Consider the following 17,842-nt stretch of genomic DNA (forward strand, 5'->3'; position numbering starts at 1 on the left):
TGCCATCGGAGGGTTCTGTGTGGTTTCACAGACCTCGAGTCCTAAAAAGAGAACAGAAATTATATCTACTAGTATCTCTGCTAACTAGGTGGGATAGCCTGGGGTGGAAAGTGATGGTGTTTGAGTAATATGACAGCAGGATTTTAAGTACACTATTTCTTCTAGTTCATTCCATGAACATAGTCGCCATCATGAGTTTTATGTTATCTTTTTTATTTCTTTTCCTTGTAAAGCAAGATCTTAAGTATGTTACCCCAGCAGGCTAAATTTCAATTTGCTTTAGCAGTTTTTCTGTACTTTTCTTTTTTCATCTTTATTCTTCAGTCCCTCCAGGGATAAAGAGACCGCTATTAGGAAGGTTGTTCACTGAACTAGTTCCACTGTAGCTTTTTTCACTGAAGCTGAAATATTTCTCTCTGTTTCTGTGATTAAACCATTCTCAACTGAAGTTGAAAACCTGCAGAGTTTCAGTTTACTTTGTTACTTAAAGTGCCTGCCTTGATAGCATCATCATTGGTTTTCTTTAATCCAGGTGAATCTGTTCTCCCAGCCCGAGCTCTTTCAGCCCATATGCTTTTGTAACTACGTTGCATTACCCAGTCTCTTACATGCTACCATGGGCAAGAAGGCAGGTGTCATTACGTGATATTTATGACTGGCAAAATCTGTTTAATTTAATATTAACTGCATGTTACATATATATTGAGGGGGTTAATGGAGCGGTTGCACGCTGGAGGTGGGTATGTTGGAATGCTTTGAGAATCGATTCCAGCTAATGGAAAAAATGTTTTAAAAGTGAGCTGCTTGGGTTCCCACAGTGAACAACAGAGAGTGGAAAAAACATTTAATAAACCTTTCAGAAGTAAATCCTCAGATTTTTCCTTTCACCATCATCTGTGGAAGAAATGCATGCTTGCTTCTCAATGGGCAGTATTTCTTCCCATGGTGTGTTTGCCTTACTCTCTGAGGTATCAAGAGAAAGCTCTCTGTCTTAGGACAAAAAAAATATTTGAAAAATATATTCTATTCATATGTCCTCTTAAGACTTAAGTTTTATTGATCTTGCACTTTTTTAGCTAAGTGGCAGGTTGACCAACAATAACCAGGCCTGAGATCCCTTCTCAACTGCCCCAAGCTATCTGCGTTCCAGTAAATTGAAGTTTAACTATAGGCATCTTGTTTTACAAAGATGTGTGCTGCAAATGAAAATCTCTCTTGTACTCAGATTACAGGGGAATGCTGCATCTTCTAATTTTTCTGTGTCACATCCATTTTAAAAATTAAGATGCTTAAAAGATTGGCAAACATAGCACATTACTTGTGAAAATAATACATGATTACATCTGCTGTTGCTGTTTGGGGTTTTCTTACTATATAGTTCTCATTCAGAGTTGAGGGGCTTACAGTAATACGTATGTTTTTCTAATTAAGATGTTTACATATGTATTTAAATTAAGGAAGGGGGTTTGTTCTATCAGTAAACCTCACTGAAAAAATTCAATTTTTATTTTGCATTTGAGAGTTGACCTGATTTTGAATTCAGGACATATTTGTTGTGAACCATGAACAGTCTTTATGAAACCTGGAGAAGATTTGTGAAAACAGCCTGTAATAAAAATCACATATGCTTCATAAAACACTACTTGATAGATATCACTTGCTCCATTAAGAACTAAACGACAAAGGATGTAATTTCAGTTCTGGCATGCAATATTAATCGAAAGCCTTTAAAGCATCTTGCTGATGGGAACTATGACAACATGACATTGAAGAATTACAAACTAGAGACATCTATCTTAATCAGATTTTCAAAGTAAATGCCATAAAATAGAAAGTTATTTTTTCTATCTTCACAGGATCACATATCATATAGATTATATAGCTTTTTATCTTCTTTAAGCTAAAAGTACCAGGGACAAAAGAATTCTGCCTTTCAAGGAAGCTTAAAGTTCAGTTCATATACTTCAGAAAAATTTTGTGAAAATGGTAGTTAGTCACTAATTGTTTCTGTTTGCTGCAGTAAGATTTCTAAAATACTATGGAGAACTGAATTATAAAACCTAGCTAAGCATGACAGATGTTATCACTATGAAGTTGTTGAGGGGAAATATCTTGCTAAATGGAGGTAGATTGGTAAGACAAAATTAAGGTGTACCTTTAACCTGAAGTAACACTCCTCTAGGTAGCACATCTGAAAGACAAAACTGAAAGGCATTTTTCTTCAGTTCTTAAGGATTGCATTTCTTGTGAATGGCTCATTTCCTTGTCCTCCAAATTATATTTAACTGGTGAAGAACCATTCCCTTACATAATAAGATACAGGCAACCTTTAACATGTACTTTGGGGTTTAAATACCAATGTTTTATGTTAGTAACTATACTGCTGCCCTTCAGGGAGCTCCTGCTGCCCCTTTCTTGTCTGGTAGATATTAGACCCTTACTATGTGAGCACCTTGAGGCCATTTTGAGTTTCTCCACCATCACTTATGTCTTTTTTACCTTTCACAGCTGAAGTCCTCATAAAATAATGTTGATATTAATGAAAAATGTATAACGTGAATAAAATTGCTTCCAAACTTGGGATGTGTAAGTAAGGCAATCTTTCAGAGAACACTCTGCAGTTAGATTTGCTGGTGGTTTCTCACACCCAGGTAGTTTGACAGGTTGTAAGCCCCTACAGGCAGTGTACTGATGAGAAGACAAACATTGGCCCACTTTGATCAAGCTACTTGTATTTTTTCCCATTTTACATTATAATGGTATACACACATACCCACATGATGCATATCTTGATCAAAGTGTCCCTGTCAGTTCTCCACATTCTTGTCACCACTGTAGCTGGCACAGAAGCACAGAATGCCTCAAGAGGAGGTCAGCAGCAGCAGCAGCTGTGGGTTAATTCAGTTTCTATCTTTATGTCCATTAGCTGTAAAGCAAGCAAAAAGGATTAGTGCAGGCTGACAACAAATCTAAGTGAAAGGGCTCTCCTGTGGTGCTAGGCACTCTGTCACCTTTATTCCTTGGGCTGAGTGTGTTGTTTGGATCCTTAAAGCAGTTGGAGGGACAGAGACAATTTGGACATGATAAGATGAAACAAATACTTGAGATTAACCACAAAATGAGCAAATACAGCAAATTATCTTGGATTGCCACTGTAGCTTGTAGTAAATGATCAGAAAGGAAACTTGGAGTCTTGCACATCCTGGCAGAAAAAGTGCACTGAAGCAGTGTTTCATTTGAAAGACAGATCTGCCTAATTACAGATGAACACTTAAATGCACATTTTTTTCTCTAAACCCATAACTTTCTTTTTGTTTTCATTGATTAAATACAGTGCTCATGAAAGGGGCTTCCCAGACCACAGTCTTGTGGAGGGAATGGTGTTACTTGCCTGCAAAATCACTGAAGCCCTGGCCGTAGCACTTCAGGTAGCCTGTCTTACCCGGCTCTATGCAGGGACTTGAAAGAAAAAAAACCAAACTCCTGTGGGAGCCCTGGAAATAATTTAGCCATAAAACCCACTGCCTTTAGTTTGCGGGGATTTCCAAGATAAATCTCACTTCTGCTTACAGTACTTTTGGACGTGTCAATTAGGTAAATTTTCAAGTCCATCAAAGTCCTTTATTGAGGATATCGAACCACTTAGAGAAATTCCATCTGACTGGTAGCTGTCAGGGGCTAGAAGACCAGGGACCAGTGTCCTGGAAACGAGGGGTTATCTTTTTCACTACGTTTCCTAAAGCAGTTTACTCCAACTGTTAACTTGTGGTATATATTGTGGAAGTTTGCTTTAACATGGCAGAAACCCTTCTAGAGAGAGAAGAAAAAAAGAGGAAGCTGACTAGAAGGAGTCTGACTCTCACACACATAGGTATTGAATTACATTATGTTCACATTTGAAATGTTTATATCATAATGGAAGTCTTTGCTTTTGTGTTTGTCATGGAAACTCAAAGTTAATGTTAATTATACACTATTAAAAAGCCTTATCCTTATCAAATGGAAATCACTTTCTTTTCTTTGATGAGTAGCTAGCTAACAGGTCTCAGAGATCTGTCTGCTGAAGAAAGACTATCACACAAAATGTGCCACAAATTATTCTTTTTCATGGATACTTGGTCTGGTTTTCTCCTTCTGAATTAACCCCATCCTCCTAAACAGCAATGGTTATCATAAATGTCTCTCTTCTTACTTTTTACTTTCACATATGCATTTTTCTGAATTCTTTCATGTGCCGGTGAAATTCCTGAACAATTAAATGATAAAAATAGTTAAATGGAAATTACTTGTGGAAAAATAAAAGGGGAAAAGGTTTTGTGAAAGGCTACAGAGTGCATATAATTTACCTCTACAACTGAAATGGCTGCTTTGCTTCACTGTGGTTCCCTAGGGTGAATAGCAATTTAAGTATATTTTGAAAAATTCATATAGCTGTACTAAGACAGCTTTCTGCCCAATTTCATGTCACTTTTCAGAGTTCTGTACATATGTTCGTGTGCGTAATTATCTGATTCTGACTTATGCAGCAAATGCCTAAAGAATGTGGGACTTTTTTTGCTGTATCTGAATGTATAGCCTGGTTGCTGGGCCAATTTGCATTCACTTCTTTCAGCAGAAATCTTCTCTGTAAGATGCATTGGATTGCTCTGTGGTCATTAAGGTCTAAACTGAACAGGAAGGTTTTAACTAAAACTTACCAGTTTTGGACATAAGCCCACCTGTACCTATATATGCTTATTTTCAGTGTGAGCCAGACATTCCCATTTAGAGTAAATCAGTTAGAATAGCTTTTAAAATCCAATTTAGAGCAACTCCTGCAACTTCCTTCAAGTTTGTAAGTATTTCAACAGGATTGCACTTTGTCAAATCTGAATGTGTTTTCTTCTTTGTGATAGTCTTTAAAAAGCAAATTTCTGTGTAAGGGACCAGGCTAAGTCCCAGGACTGCTAATTTTTTCACTAACCGAGGTAAGAACTGGTTCCCTATAGGATTCCAATTTCCAAACAAGCTGATTGATAGAGAGGAAGGAGGAGTGACAGGGTCTCAGTGCTGGCTGTCATGGCCACATGCAGGTATATCTTCACCTAGAGTAGTCTCCAGTACTGCAGAAGTCATAAAGCGTGTATCTGTATCATGGCATTCCCACTGTCTTTATTAGTTCCTCGTTCCTAAGAAACAAAATTCCAGTGCTTTTTCTGGCTTTAATGATGATTTCTCAGACCTGTGTGAATGACTTAACAGCTGTGCCTCAGTTTCCCTGTATGTACAATGAAAATATTTTTGTTATGTCACAGGGCTGCCAAGAGGCTTAGTTGCTATCTAAGAGTGATAGCTTTGTGTGAAAGTTGCAGTAATAGAGAAAGTTGTTCTTTAGCTATTAGCTCCTCTAAAAGAGACATAAAAAAGGAAATCTGACTCCAGGTTACAAACAGCATTCAGAACATGACTGTTGTAATGATGGTATCTTCCTCACAAATCAGTGGTGTGAGATTGAAGTCTCTGTTAGAAATTGCTTGGCAATCAAAAGAGCTGTGGATTCAGGAAATCTGGCAGGTTGAAGAAAAGATCAAAAGAGTAGTCTTCTATGATCTCATTCAGAACGACAATACACATCTGAGGAAATTTAGAGGCATATAGATTTTATTTCTGTTGATTTATGGAAAATCTAATCCTGTTAGTTTCCATTCTACCTGTAGCTCTTGCACAATTAAAAGAGGAATAAATCTTTCCAGATTTTTCAGGCATTTCTGATTCTGTGTAGGCTGTCAATTCCCTGCCAACTGAAGTCACCTTTGGGTGCTAGAAAATGTCGCCTGGCAGCATCCTATAGAGAGAGACAGTGGGTTTTGAGGACATGTGATCTTTGCAAAGTTGCACTCGCTGTGCTCTTCTAGCTCCCTTCAAGTCGGAACCTTATGGTTACAAGGTCATCCCACAACTCTTAATTTATTTTATATGTTACTCAGTAGTTTCAGTGTCAGTAACGTTTATGTGTTATATAGCAGAAGGGCTTTGTAGGTTCGTAGTAAATATATGAGGGAACAATCTAAATCCTTAAGAATGGCCTGAGTAGCTGGCCTGTGGGCTGAGGAATACAGTTTCACTTCCCCAGCATTTTGGTGTACTTAGTAGATCCATGCGTTCATTAGGGGAGTGCAGGAATATCCTTTACAGAATCTTCACTTTCCATCTTGCTGGTAGAGTGTGTGGGAGGGTCTGAGCTCTACTTGAGACAAGCCTGCAGGTCTGGCATTAGTCCCCCTTACTCAGGCCCTCCTGCATGAAAGAAAAAAACATTTTTTTTTTTCCTCTGCTTTGTTATTAGCAGAGGTTGGTGCAAGACCTTTAGTACTAAAAATTATAGATAAAAAGGTTTCAGCTGAGTTGTTAAATGAGAAGAGAAATTAATGAAGAAGAGAAATGTCTGGAAAACATTTCAGGTAGTAGGAACTTAAGAGGACAGTTGCACTGATCATGGCAATGCTGTTCAACAAGGCAGGTAGGGAAATCACAAAAGGGAATTACAAAGAAAAAAAATCAGGTCTTTAGGACAATTTTGATTAAGTAATTTATCTGATTTAAAATTATGTATTTTTTTTGTCTTTTGTAATTAATCATGTATACATATATATTCATACATATGCATATGTACCATATATTTATATATACACATATACCTATATATTACACAACATAGGGCCACAGTTAATTCTGTGCCAGCTGATAAATAGCTTGTAATGTTAAGTAAGAAATAATTTTAACTAGACATGGGCAGGAAGTCTCCTCTAGTGTTAGTCTGTTAAACTTCCTTTTAGCCCGCTTATGTAAATGTGGCTTGAGGCCTTTGATAGTGATTCTGAACGTGTGCAGTTGGCACCCTCTGTGTCATTGTTGGGGAAGACAAAGGTGGTGAGCTGTATCCTTCCTGGAAGGTAATTTTTCATTAATTTATTTGGGATTTGGTGCTGAAAACCTAGTTGGCAATGTAAATGCTGTAATTATTTTAACAACAGCATTAATGTTGTTTGTGACAAAAATGTATTGATGCATCCAATTGGTGGCTGCTCCCCAGTGGTGTCCCCCAGTGATCGGTGCTGGGCCCCGTTCTGTTTAATATCTTCACTGATGATTTAGATGAGGGGATTGAGTCCACAATTAGCAAATTCACAGACGACACCAAGTTGGGGGCAGTGTGGATCACCTGGAAGGCAGGAGGGCTCTGCAGAGGCACCTGGACAGCCTGGAGAGTTGGGCTGATTCCAACGGGATGAGGTTCAACACAGCCAAGTGCCGGGTCCTGCACTTTGGCCACAACAACCCCACGGGGGCTGGGCACAGAGCACAGAGCAGCTGAGAGCAGCCAGGCAGAAAGGGACCTGGGAGTCTAGATTGACATGAAGCTGAACATGAGCCAGCAGTGTGCCCAGGTAGCCAAGAAGGCCAGTGGCATCCTGGCCTTTATCAGGAACTGTGTGGCCAGCAGGTCCAGGGAAGGGATTCTGCCCCTGTACTCAGTGCTGGTGAGGCCACACCTCGAGTCCTGTGTCCAGTTCTGGGCCCCTCAGTTCAGGATGGAGATTGAGGTGCTGGAGCAGGTCCAGAGAAGAGCAGGGAGGTTGTGAAGGGGTCCAGCACAAGTCCTGTGAGGAAGGGCTGAGGGAGCTGGGGGTGTTCAGCCTGGAGAAGATCAGGCTCAGAGGAGACCTCATCACTCTCTACAACTCCCTGAAAGCCGGGGGGGTTTGGTCTCTTCTCCTAGGCAGCCATCAGTAAGACAAGAGGGCATGGACTTAAGCTCTGCCAGGGGAGGTTTAGGTTAGGTATTAGGAAAAAATTCTTTACAGAGAGGGTGATCAGACATTGGAATGGGCTGCCCAGGGAGCTGGTGGATTCTCTGTCCCTGGAGGTTTTTAAGAAGCGACTGATGTGGCACTCAGTGTCATGGTCTGGTAGCCACAGTGGTAGTGGGTCAAGTGTTGGGCTTGATGATCTCAGAGGTCCTTTCTAACCTGGCTGATTCGGTGATTCTGTGACCAAACAACATAACTGGAAAGGAGATTAGGGTTCTCAGAAAGGAAATTATTCCAAAGGCTGGATTTTCTGTTTAAACTTCGCATGTCTATTCCTTAACATTCTCATGCTCATGACATGAGAAAATACTCACTGTTATTTTTATATTAGGCACTTTGCAGTTACTGGAAACATCTGTTTCAACAGAAATGCTTCTCTATTATTTGTACCAAGGTATTATTATTGGGTTTGTTACAATTTGCAGTCATAAGCAGTTCCAGAGAGGGAATTGCTTATGAAGATCAAGCAACTAATTTAAAAACTACGTGAAAGCATTTACACTGTGAGCAAAGTGCAGCTCCTGTACCTTCTGCTCCACTTAGGACTTGAATTTATATTATTAAGTACGTTCTACCACATTAGTTCAGGAAAGGATTTGCAATTTGAATTGCATATTGTTAAGTGTTACGGTTTTAAGTGTCATCATTCATTGCTAAATCGTGATAAATAAGTGTCTTGAGTTTCTTTAATTTTGTGATCGTTGGGTTGTATGGCAAGGTTTGTCTTCAATTTATGACTGATTTACTACTGATTTTACAGAGCATTGATTGAGGTATTTGATTATTGGTTTTGCTGTTTTGAGGTTCAGCTTTTAAACTTGTGGGGTGTTATGTGCTTTGATTAAGTAAAAAAAATATTTCCCTTTGTTCTGATGGCCTGGCTCTGATCACCTGTGACTTACCTCAAACTGTAGTTATATTGCATAGTGTGAAATTGGAAAATCTGTTCTGTGTGTGTTCTAATGGATGTTACGGTCATTAAGTATATGAGTCTTCTGACGTTGTAATCAGATGTGATTCAGTCTGCTAAATATCCATGAAGCAACATCTGCTTCACAGAGTGACCTTCTGCTAAAAAATACTTAGCATCTATTAGCAGATCATAGTGCAGATCTGCCTTATTTGAAATGCACTAAACTAGTCTACTGCTGTTTCACAACTAGCTTGTAATAATTTATTGCAGTTAAATAAAGCTTAAAAAACTCCATTAAATAATTATAGGGATTATATGCATTTTGAAAACCTTTGTGTTCTACTGAAATTACCCATTTAATTTCAGGGTTGGTGTGTTAAAAAAAGCTGAAATCTAAAGGCACATTAGGGGATCTGTCAGATGCTATTTTCTGTAGGTGTTAATAAAACCAGATTTAAAAAAAAAAAACCAAAAAAAAAAAAAAAAAAAAAAACCAAAAAAAAAAAAACCTGAAACAAATTAAAACCAAAAGCAATTTTACCATCTGTTGTATATTAATTAGAACTTTGTGTATCAAGGGTAAACTTGAATGTCACAGAATGTCTGCTAATAGAATAATATGCAAATATATTAGATGATAGGATTATATTGAAGTTCTCGTTCTGCTTTGGTTGTAGCAAATGCTAAGACAGTCAATAACAAACTTTAATTTTCTTTCTTCTTAGAACAACCTCCAAATAACCAAGGCCAGTCGACCCTGCAGCCTTTGCCACCTTCTCACAAGCAACATTCAGCACAGCATCACCCATCCATCACCTCACTTAACAGAAACTCACTGACAAATAGGAGGAATCAGAGTCCGGCCCCGCCGGCTGCTTTGCCCGCCGAGCTGCAAACCACACCTGAGTCAGTCCAGCTGCAGGACAGCTGGGTCCTTGGCAGTAATGCGCCACTGGAAAGCAGGTAATTACTTAGCTACTACTACAGACTGGAGCACTTCTAAAGAAAACATGTTACGTGGCAGAGGATGACCAGTATCTAATACTTCCCCTTATTCAGCAAACAAAAGAGAAAACTTTTCAGTGCTATAAAACCTATCTTCCCTCCCAAATCCACAGTGACTCTTTTCTCTTACTGTGCCTGTTGCAGAGTACAGAGTAATTGGACTCAGTGTATTAATTTTTCCAGACAAACATTTTCCTTCCTGTTCATAATCTGCACTTTTGACTACTTGAAGAAATTTCTTGCCTTGCTGGTGAGATATGTTATGGGTCAAATATATACTGTCATAAAGATCAAATGTCAAGGAAGTATCAGTATGGTTTTTTAACTCTTAGACTTGGTCCCTTTAAAGAAATATCCATGTGAGTCTAAGTGCTTCTTAAAGTTGTCTGGGCTTTGGTGAGATGAAAGAACTCACTTAGTTCTTGTATAATATTAAATTTGTTCTCATTCTTTTTTGTCTTCTAGAATTGGTAACTGGCTCTAGGAAAGAAACCACTAATATAACGGGTGACGCTACCTTCCTTAGATTCAGAATGATCTATTAAAAAATTGTATAGGACTTACTAGCACAGAGCTGAATTTACCTACAGTGATTAATTAGTACCCATGTAACACTCAATCAGCACTAATTTTTTGATTAATGAAAGCCATAATATTCCAATTTAGTCATCAAACTGAGCATTTATAACTATATTGAAGCTGACAGTAATTCTTGAATATGTGAACAAAATGCCTTCAGTTAATTATTTGAATCAGTTTAAGTTATGTTGTGTAGCACAGTAGAGATAGTCCAACTGGTTTTGAATAACGTAAAACATGCATGACCTTAAGATTCTACATTTGGTAGTTTTGTGCCCGTAGATGTTTCAGGCAATGCTTCTGTCAGGCTGTTGGGAACAGCTATTCCTTTTCTTAATTTTCTTGGACCTTCTTTTTGCTGCTTGTGAGACATAGACACTGTGAGAGAGGATTTCACTGAAGACATTTCATCATTATTCTCAGATAATTTTGTACATTAAGAGTATTCTTATAGTATAAATGAGTTTGTAGTGGGAATGAGGTGTTTGACATTTTCCAGACACAGGTTAATCTTCAGCAGACAGGTAAGGTCTTTGATGTCTGCTTGTGTTGTTGTATATATTTTAGTGTGTTTATGATGAAAAAAAATGTAGGACTTGAAAGAAAGTACTGCTTCCAACCTGGAGCAAATATTTTTTGCCAAGTAGAGTCTTTTCATCTTTTAAATGTTCCTGATGAAAAGCTACAGATATTTGAGTGTTCAAATGAGCCTAAAAGAGTGAAAAATTCACACAAAAACTGACAGAGCCCTACTGTAGTTTCTCTAATAGTCTCACTTGGTTGGAACTCTGGAGGTGAGGAACCCATCTTATTTGTCATTGATTTTTTCCCTTTTTGGTTAAGGTTCCCTACTGAGTGTGATTCCTAGGCTTAGTTTCAACTATATTCACAACTTTGTGATAGGTCTCTTCCTTCATCCTTTTCTCAGTCTAAAAGAAAGTTTATTTCATCCTTGGCAATATTTTAACTTACACTTATAGTCAGCCTTTTTTTCCCCCTATTTTTTCTTTCATCTGACTTAGATAACGGCAGTTTTGAGGTACAGGATGTGAATGTCAGCATATGTACATAACAATCTTTCTTTCTCTGTAGGCTCATATTGGTGATGGGTGGCATAAAAAAGACATACAACTTGCTGTCATGTATAGCTGGAGAGTGAAAAGGCTGGTTTTGTCTATGTACATGTAGGTGAGAGGAATGTATTTGCATCACCTGACGGAGGTTTTAGTCCCTCTAATTTTGTAGTAGTAATGGAGGTGACTTTAAAATATATATTTCATAGTATTGGGTTCAGTTGTATATTTCATAAAATATTCTGCAGTTTGGCTCTGTGTAGAATTCATGCTTTTCTGTAAAGCGTGGCTGTTACTGGTTAAATAGATGAATTGGATGAATAGACCAAAAATGTCCAACAGAAATTCTAAATTATGTTTTTTTTAATATAAGAAGATTCTGTTTAAACTTTTATCAGGGCTTAAGACTGTTAGTTGGATTATGTGAGAGTTTCTTTCATCTTTGATGCCATCTTTAAATGACAGTAAGGTTACTCAGCAATGGCAGAAATGGTCTTCACGCTACTGGGGCTAATGAAAATCTACATTTTTTTTTTAAAAGCAAGATAGTAAGAAAATACTTCCCAATGAGTTCTTGCAGACTGCAGGACTGAATCATTGGACATTTAATGAACTTTACCATTTGACTCTTCCCCAGCCTACTGTGAATTAGGTTAAGCTGCAGAAGCAATAAATCTGCAGGAGAAGCCAGCACCACAGAACAATATTAATTTTTGCAGAAATAAAAAAGCAGGACTATATTGAAAGACTTTCCATTTTGCTTTTTGAATTATAGGTTGAACAGCCAAAATAATGCAAATACATGATTACACGTCAGATGTCTACATATTCTAAGTTAAAATTATATAATTAAATAGTAGTAAGTTTTTTAATTATCAATAGTATTTTAAGTTTTTAATCACCTACTAGTTTTAGTAAGTAGTTCTTGAGCATCAGGATCATTAGTTACATTCTCATGGCTTTGGATTCTAGTAGAATCTAAGTTACTGATATTTTTAAATGATTAGTAAACCATTTTAAATGCTTTCTCTGTTAAGTATTTGAAATTGCAGAATTTTTCTAATACACAATAAATTATGTATGTTAGAGGTATGCAGAGAAAAATTATGTTAGAATTTATAAATTTGTTGATAAAAGTAAGCCTCTTGTAGTGCATTTCTCAGACAATATTTCATTAATTTTAGGCAATGATTGTCTAGGATAAATTTGTCAGCAAGGGAAAATTTACATATTGCAGTCAAGGAATAAATCTCTGAGATTGTTATATAACTTTACTCAGAGTCTGTGCTAACACCAGTGAATCAAAGAAGAACTTCGCTTTCCTTGATTTACTTTATGCAACACCTCATTTTTTGACAAATGGCTGTGTTTTGTATGATGGGCTGTGGATTTTTTGTAGAAACTAACATGTTTTTCATAGTCTATGCTGATACTGCTTCCTATTCTCTTACCCATAACTTTTAATTTAAAATAGAGTGGGTAGGAACACTGCTGTATTCACTTCCTTATATATGAATTTCACTGAGAAGAGGAAACTTCTTGAGGAAATACTTGGCTGGAAAATACTTTAGCATTCCTAAGGTTTTAATTAAAATACTAGAATACCTGAGAAGTGGTTCAGAAAAAACAGTTACTAGAATGTGTGTTCTGCAAGCATGATCCAAACTTAATTTTAGAATGTGAAGATTTTAGAAACTCATAAAGTGTGACAACATACCCATATGTCTCTATTGGGGTGGATTGCCAATGAAGCTAGCGCCTTCAGTATTGATTAAGGTGTGGAAAGGTTGTTGATAGTTTCCACTGAAGCCTTAATTCAATTTGTGTAGAGGCTGATTGATTGTCTGCAAAAGCACAGTGTTGCTGGAGGTTAAAGTCTGCTCAAAACAGCTATTTTACACATTCCACCCACTGAAACAGTGCCTGGTCTAATCAAATTCAGAAGTGTTCCATTCTTTAAGCCTTCCAGGTTTTCACACACGGACTTGAATAGACATGTTGCTTATATTGATAAGACAGGGTACAAAATTAAGGCAGAAACCAGGGATGGAGTTCAAGTGCTGTGCTGCTGAAGACCCTGTGTATTGCTGTGGGGATGCCACATTGCTGGTCTGCAAGTTGAGGAAGCAGGACTCTGCTTAGATTCCTGGGAGCATGGATGCATTAAGGATTGACATGGCATAATTATAGCCAGTGTATACACACGTGCATTATGTCAAACAATCAGTATTGTTTTCAAAAGCTAAAGTTGAATAAAAAGGTTCTGTTTTCTTTTGACATTCTCATGCAGTCTGGTGCTCACCAAGCATCTGTTTTGGAATCCTAGCACACTGGGCCCATATGCTTATAAGCTTCCCTTAGTGTCAGTAATGTCTTACTTTAGACTTTTGTTTGATCTTTCTGGCATCCTTCCTGCTCAAAAATCCCTTGCTGTCACCATGAATACTTGCAATTTGACAACAGTATGAATTTTGTCCCCTGTCTTTTAGGCAGGCACTAACAGTCCAGAATTCAGTAGTATTAGCACAGTATTCCTTGAGTTTATTATTCTGCCCTTCAAAGATAAGCAGCCATTGAAGCAAGCACGGACCCGTTTTTTGGGTTTTTTCCAAAATTAATCTTTTCCTATTTTAGATAGGACAAAAGAAATATGCAGCTCTAAACCAAACAATAGCACCTAGCTTTGTTTCTCCCCCTTAATTTTTTGCCATTCCCTGAGAGAGCCAGATTCTGTGGTCCTTCCTTTCCCTCCCCTACTGCTGTGCAGTGTCATTTGCAGAACATGAAATCTCCACTCACTGCATATTTTCTGGCTGACTGCCTATGCCAGATAGCCAGCAAGAGACTGTCTTTTAGTAGTCTCAGTTCACTTTTATTACTTAATCTCTCGTCCAGCCTCATCAAGTAAACAACATCCCCCACTATGCGCTTTTCAGTCTTTAAGCCTGTCCTGCCACAGGCAGTAGCTAGGAATTTATTCAAGGACTTGCACATAAATAAGGGATAACCAAAGGGTAGTGACTGCCTAGCAGTAGCCTTATAGCACCATGTCTTCGAGCTATAATCCAGCACGTAGTTCAGAGGACAGCACTAAAGGGAGATAAATCCCACATTCAAAATGCAGTTGTTGTTTTGTACACCTGTGGAAGACCAAAGTTACAAAACAGAATTAGTATATTCTATTTGTAGGGTCATCCCTTTCCTTAATTTGAAATTGCCACTCTAATTTCATCTTTTTGTATCTTTGTGTGTAGAGAATTAGGAAATCAAGCAGTCCTTGCAAATGGTCATGACAACCTTATAGAGATGGATGTGTTATCTCCAACATATCACGATAGCAGTTATGGGTATGTGACTCTAAGTGTTTGCATGATGCTAACTGTTGACACAGAAGACAAAATATGATTTTTTTTTTTAAAAAAAATTGGTTACATTAGTAAAAAACACCTGGGACACTTCCTCATCTTTATATCTTAAGAAGATAATCATATAATCATAGAATGGTTTGGGTTGGAATGGACTTTAAATAAGAGTGCAATTCAAGTTGTATTCTACAAGCTATTATAAACTATTTGCATGCTTACACATTTGCCAGATCTTAGTTTGCAATGTATTTACTACTTAGCAAATGTTTGTTTTAGAAATATTATGACATGTTAATGTACTATAAGGAATGACCAATCGAAGAAGTTAAGAATTATAATCTGTAATATTTTTCACAAGTTACTTTTAAATCAGAACTGCTGCTAAATATATAACTGGAAATAGGGAATTCCATATAAATAAATATTTCAATTAATTTAAATAAAATTTATATTATAAAACTGTTCCATATCTATGTAGCTTTGTCTTGTACTTGAACTTCATTATGGCATTCGTATGCCAAATCAGTGTAGTTTGGTTCTGATCCATACAAAAAAATAGCCCTGACAAAGCAATACCATTTCTAATCAGTTTCAGCCTATTAATCAGCACACTATGCTAAGTTTGGTAAAGAATTTTGAATCATAAATTTACCTTTCCTTTTTTTTTTATTGTTTATACTATAGTAAAAATTTGATCTGTATATCCAAATTTCTGTTATGCTATTTGTAACTCTTACCATTATAAAAGGGATAAGGTGCTATTTTATTAAATGAGATACGCATCTCCCCATTTATAGCTAATTAAACTGTAAAATATATTAACAGTATACATTGATCTGCTTCCTGTTCCAAGAAGTCTTTCACTTCCACTTAGCCACAAATTAAAATCAAGATCAGGGAAAGAATGGTATGTTAAGTTCAGTTAGTTAATCCTTATCAACAAACTCCAAGATATCGCAGATATTTACTGGAAGAATCTAATATACTATCTTTAAAGTAATGTAAGCATACTGTATTAAAAAAGAACAAAGCCAAATATTATTGGTCCCTGTAGACTGATTACCATACAATAGATGCATAATTGCTGAAGTAGAGTTAATAGAACCATGCCTGGTTTATGCTACATATGTTTGTAATGGGACCACCAAATGCAAGTATTTTGGCAAATATACTAAATTATATGACATTCCTGTTAGTTGCTACTAATTCAGGTAACAATACAATGAAATTTATCTTGTTTATAATCCCTTCATTTTCAGAATTATGCTAGCAGGAATCATCTCCTAGTGTGAAAGTTGTCCAGAGATAATAACACATCATTTCCAAAGCATAATAGATTTGAGACTACAACATGCTATCAGCATGAAGATTCTGTTTATCAGCCTCACAAACATACTGTGTCACAGCTAGAATCATTATATATTTATTTGTTTCTTTGTTTTCATGTCACGCATGTGTCACATTATGATATACTCTTTCTAAGTTTGTATGGCTGATGGAGCAGATATTAATCTAATGAATCTGACAATTTTAGTGTTAATAATGATAATAAAAATAGACATTTTGCATAGAAATTCTAATGATTCATAGGCCTAGACCTAAAGAATAGTTGTTTATAGCTTAAAGAGATTTGTGCACAGTGCATTAGTTATCATAAGACAGCTGGAAATCTCAGAGTATTTCAGTAGTTTGTATTGTTTGCTTTACTTGGAAACCACTATTCTTTTCTCTATTATGTAAGCATATGTTAGTGTAGATGCTGACAAATCAGCTTAGTTTGCAGTAAAAAGTCTTTTTTTTTTTTTTCTTTTACCTGACTTTGTAGTCCTCTCCCCAAGTTATCTAGATGACAAAATTTGAAAAAAAAAAAGGTAAGATTCGCCATCAGTGGATGATTGTATTTATATTTCTTATACCTAAAGCTTCCAAGCATTTTCTAATTCAAGAGAATTGTCTAATTTTCTGAAAGTATCGTATTTTTGCAGGGTCAGAGTTTGAATACTTCCTGTTGTATCTAAACAAGAGTTCTTTGCAAGGAAATTGGGGATTTTTTTTACATCTGTTGGGGAGCAAAGTTGAAGACAGCTGAGTTTAGAGGAGGTCAGGTTTTCATAAGGGCATAGTGATTTAAATTCAAGAGTGGAAGAAGCCAGGCGTGCAGAGTGGAAAGGAGAAAACTGAAAAAAACTGGGCACAGATAGGACTTAGATAAAATGCTAAAGACCAAAAAGTTACAATGCAAACCAAGATTCTTCCTTGTCCTTTACTGCTCATGATTACTCGTGAAATCCCTTTGAGTAGTATGCACCTCATCAGCTGTAGGTCTGACTGAGGGCGGTGAGAAACCTTGGCTGCTGATGTGTGCTCTACTAGTGACAGAAGCCATTAAGAATCAGACCAAAGTTTTTTTTATCTGTGATGGCCTGTGCTGGTAAGAAGCCTTTCAGTGCAATCTCTGAAGTACTTTCAAACTTGCTGGAAAAAATTGCAAGTTAAACCAAAAAAACACTTTAGCAAAAAAAATGTCATCAACACCAGAAAGTTACACACAAAACTAACACAGTTAACCTCTTTCCATGGCTGCAGTCCAGCCTGCCATCCCAGTATGCACAGCACAAGCTGAACCAGAAAGGAATTTCAACAGACTCTGGAGATTCTTTCTGTTGCATTCAAGCAGATGAGAAAACAATACCAAACATCATGGCAAAGCAAAGAGCTGGATGACTGTATACTGCTAGTATCCAGCATCTCTGATAATATTGGTTGCTCCAAAAAAGCATTTGTGGAAATGAGTACCACTAAAGGAAAAGCGTTACCCTCTTCTGGGGACAAGGTGTAGTCCTCTGTCTTGTTGAATTCCTGAATGGTGGTCTCTCAAGTCTACAAATCTTAGTGTGTTGCATATGAGAGAGTATGAAAGTGTAGTGTACAAGTTTTCACCAAGGAACAGTAAGGACTGGAAAATGGGAATGACACTTGCATCACGTGCACATGTAGAGTTGCCATGTTGGTGGTAGTGGCTGTAACTTAGAGGTTATGACTGGGCTGTCACTGTCG

General features: G+C 37.2%; 1 protein-coding gene across 15 annotated transcripts in view; it reads left to right on the forward strand.

The window, feature by feature from the left end:
- TENM3 (teneurin transmembrane protein 3) overlaps positions 1-17,842 on the forward strand; it is a 403,572-nt gene that overhangs the window by 260,870 nt on the left and 124,860 nt on the right. For 10 of the 15 annotated variants that reach the window (XM_071743228.1, XM_071743230.1, XM_071743231.1 and 7 more), the window contains 2 exons: positions 9,489-9,726; positions 14,675-14,767. In XM_071743228.1, the coding sequence (XP_071599329.1) occupies positions 9,489-9,726; positions 14,675-14,767 (331 nt within the window). The remainder of the gene's footprint in view (positions 1-9,488; positions 9,727-14,674; positions 14,768-17,842) is intronic. The other 5 variants (XM_071743233.1, XM_071743243.1, XM_071743235.1 and 2 more) reach the window with 1 other exon arrangement.

This window comes from Heliangelus exortis, chromosome 4, assembly GCF_036169615.1.
Source record: "Heliangelus exortis chromosome 4, bHelExo1.hap1, whole genome shotgun sequence".
NCBI lineage: Eukaryota > Metazoa > Chordata > Aves > Apodiformes > Trochilidae > Heliangelus > Heliangelus exortis.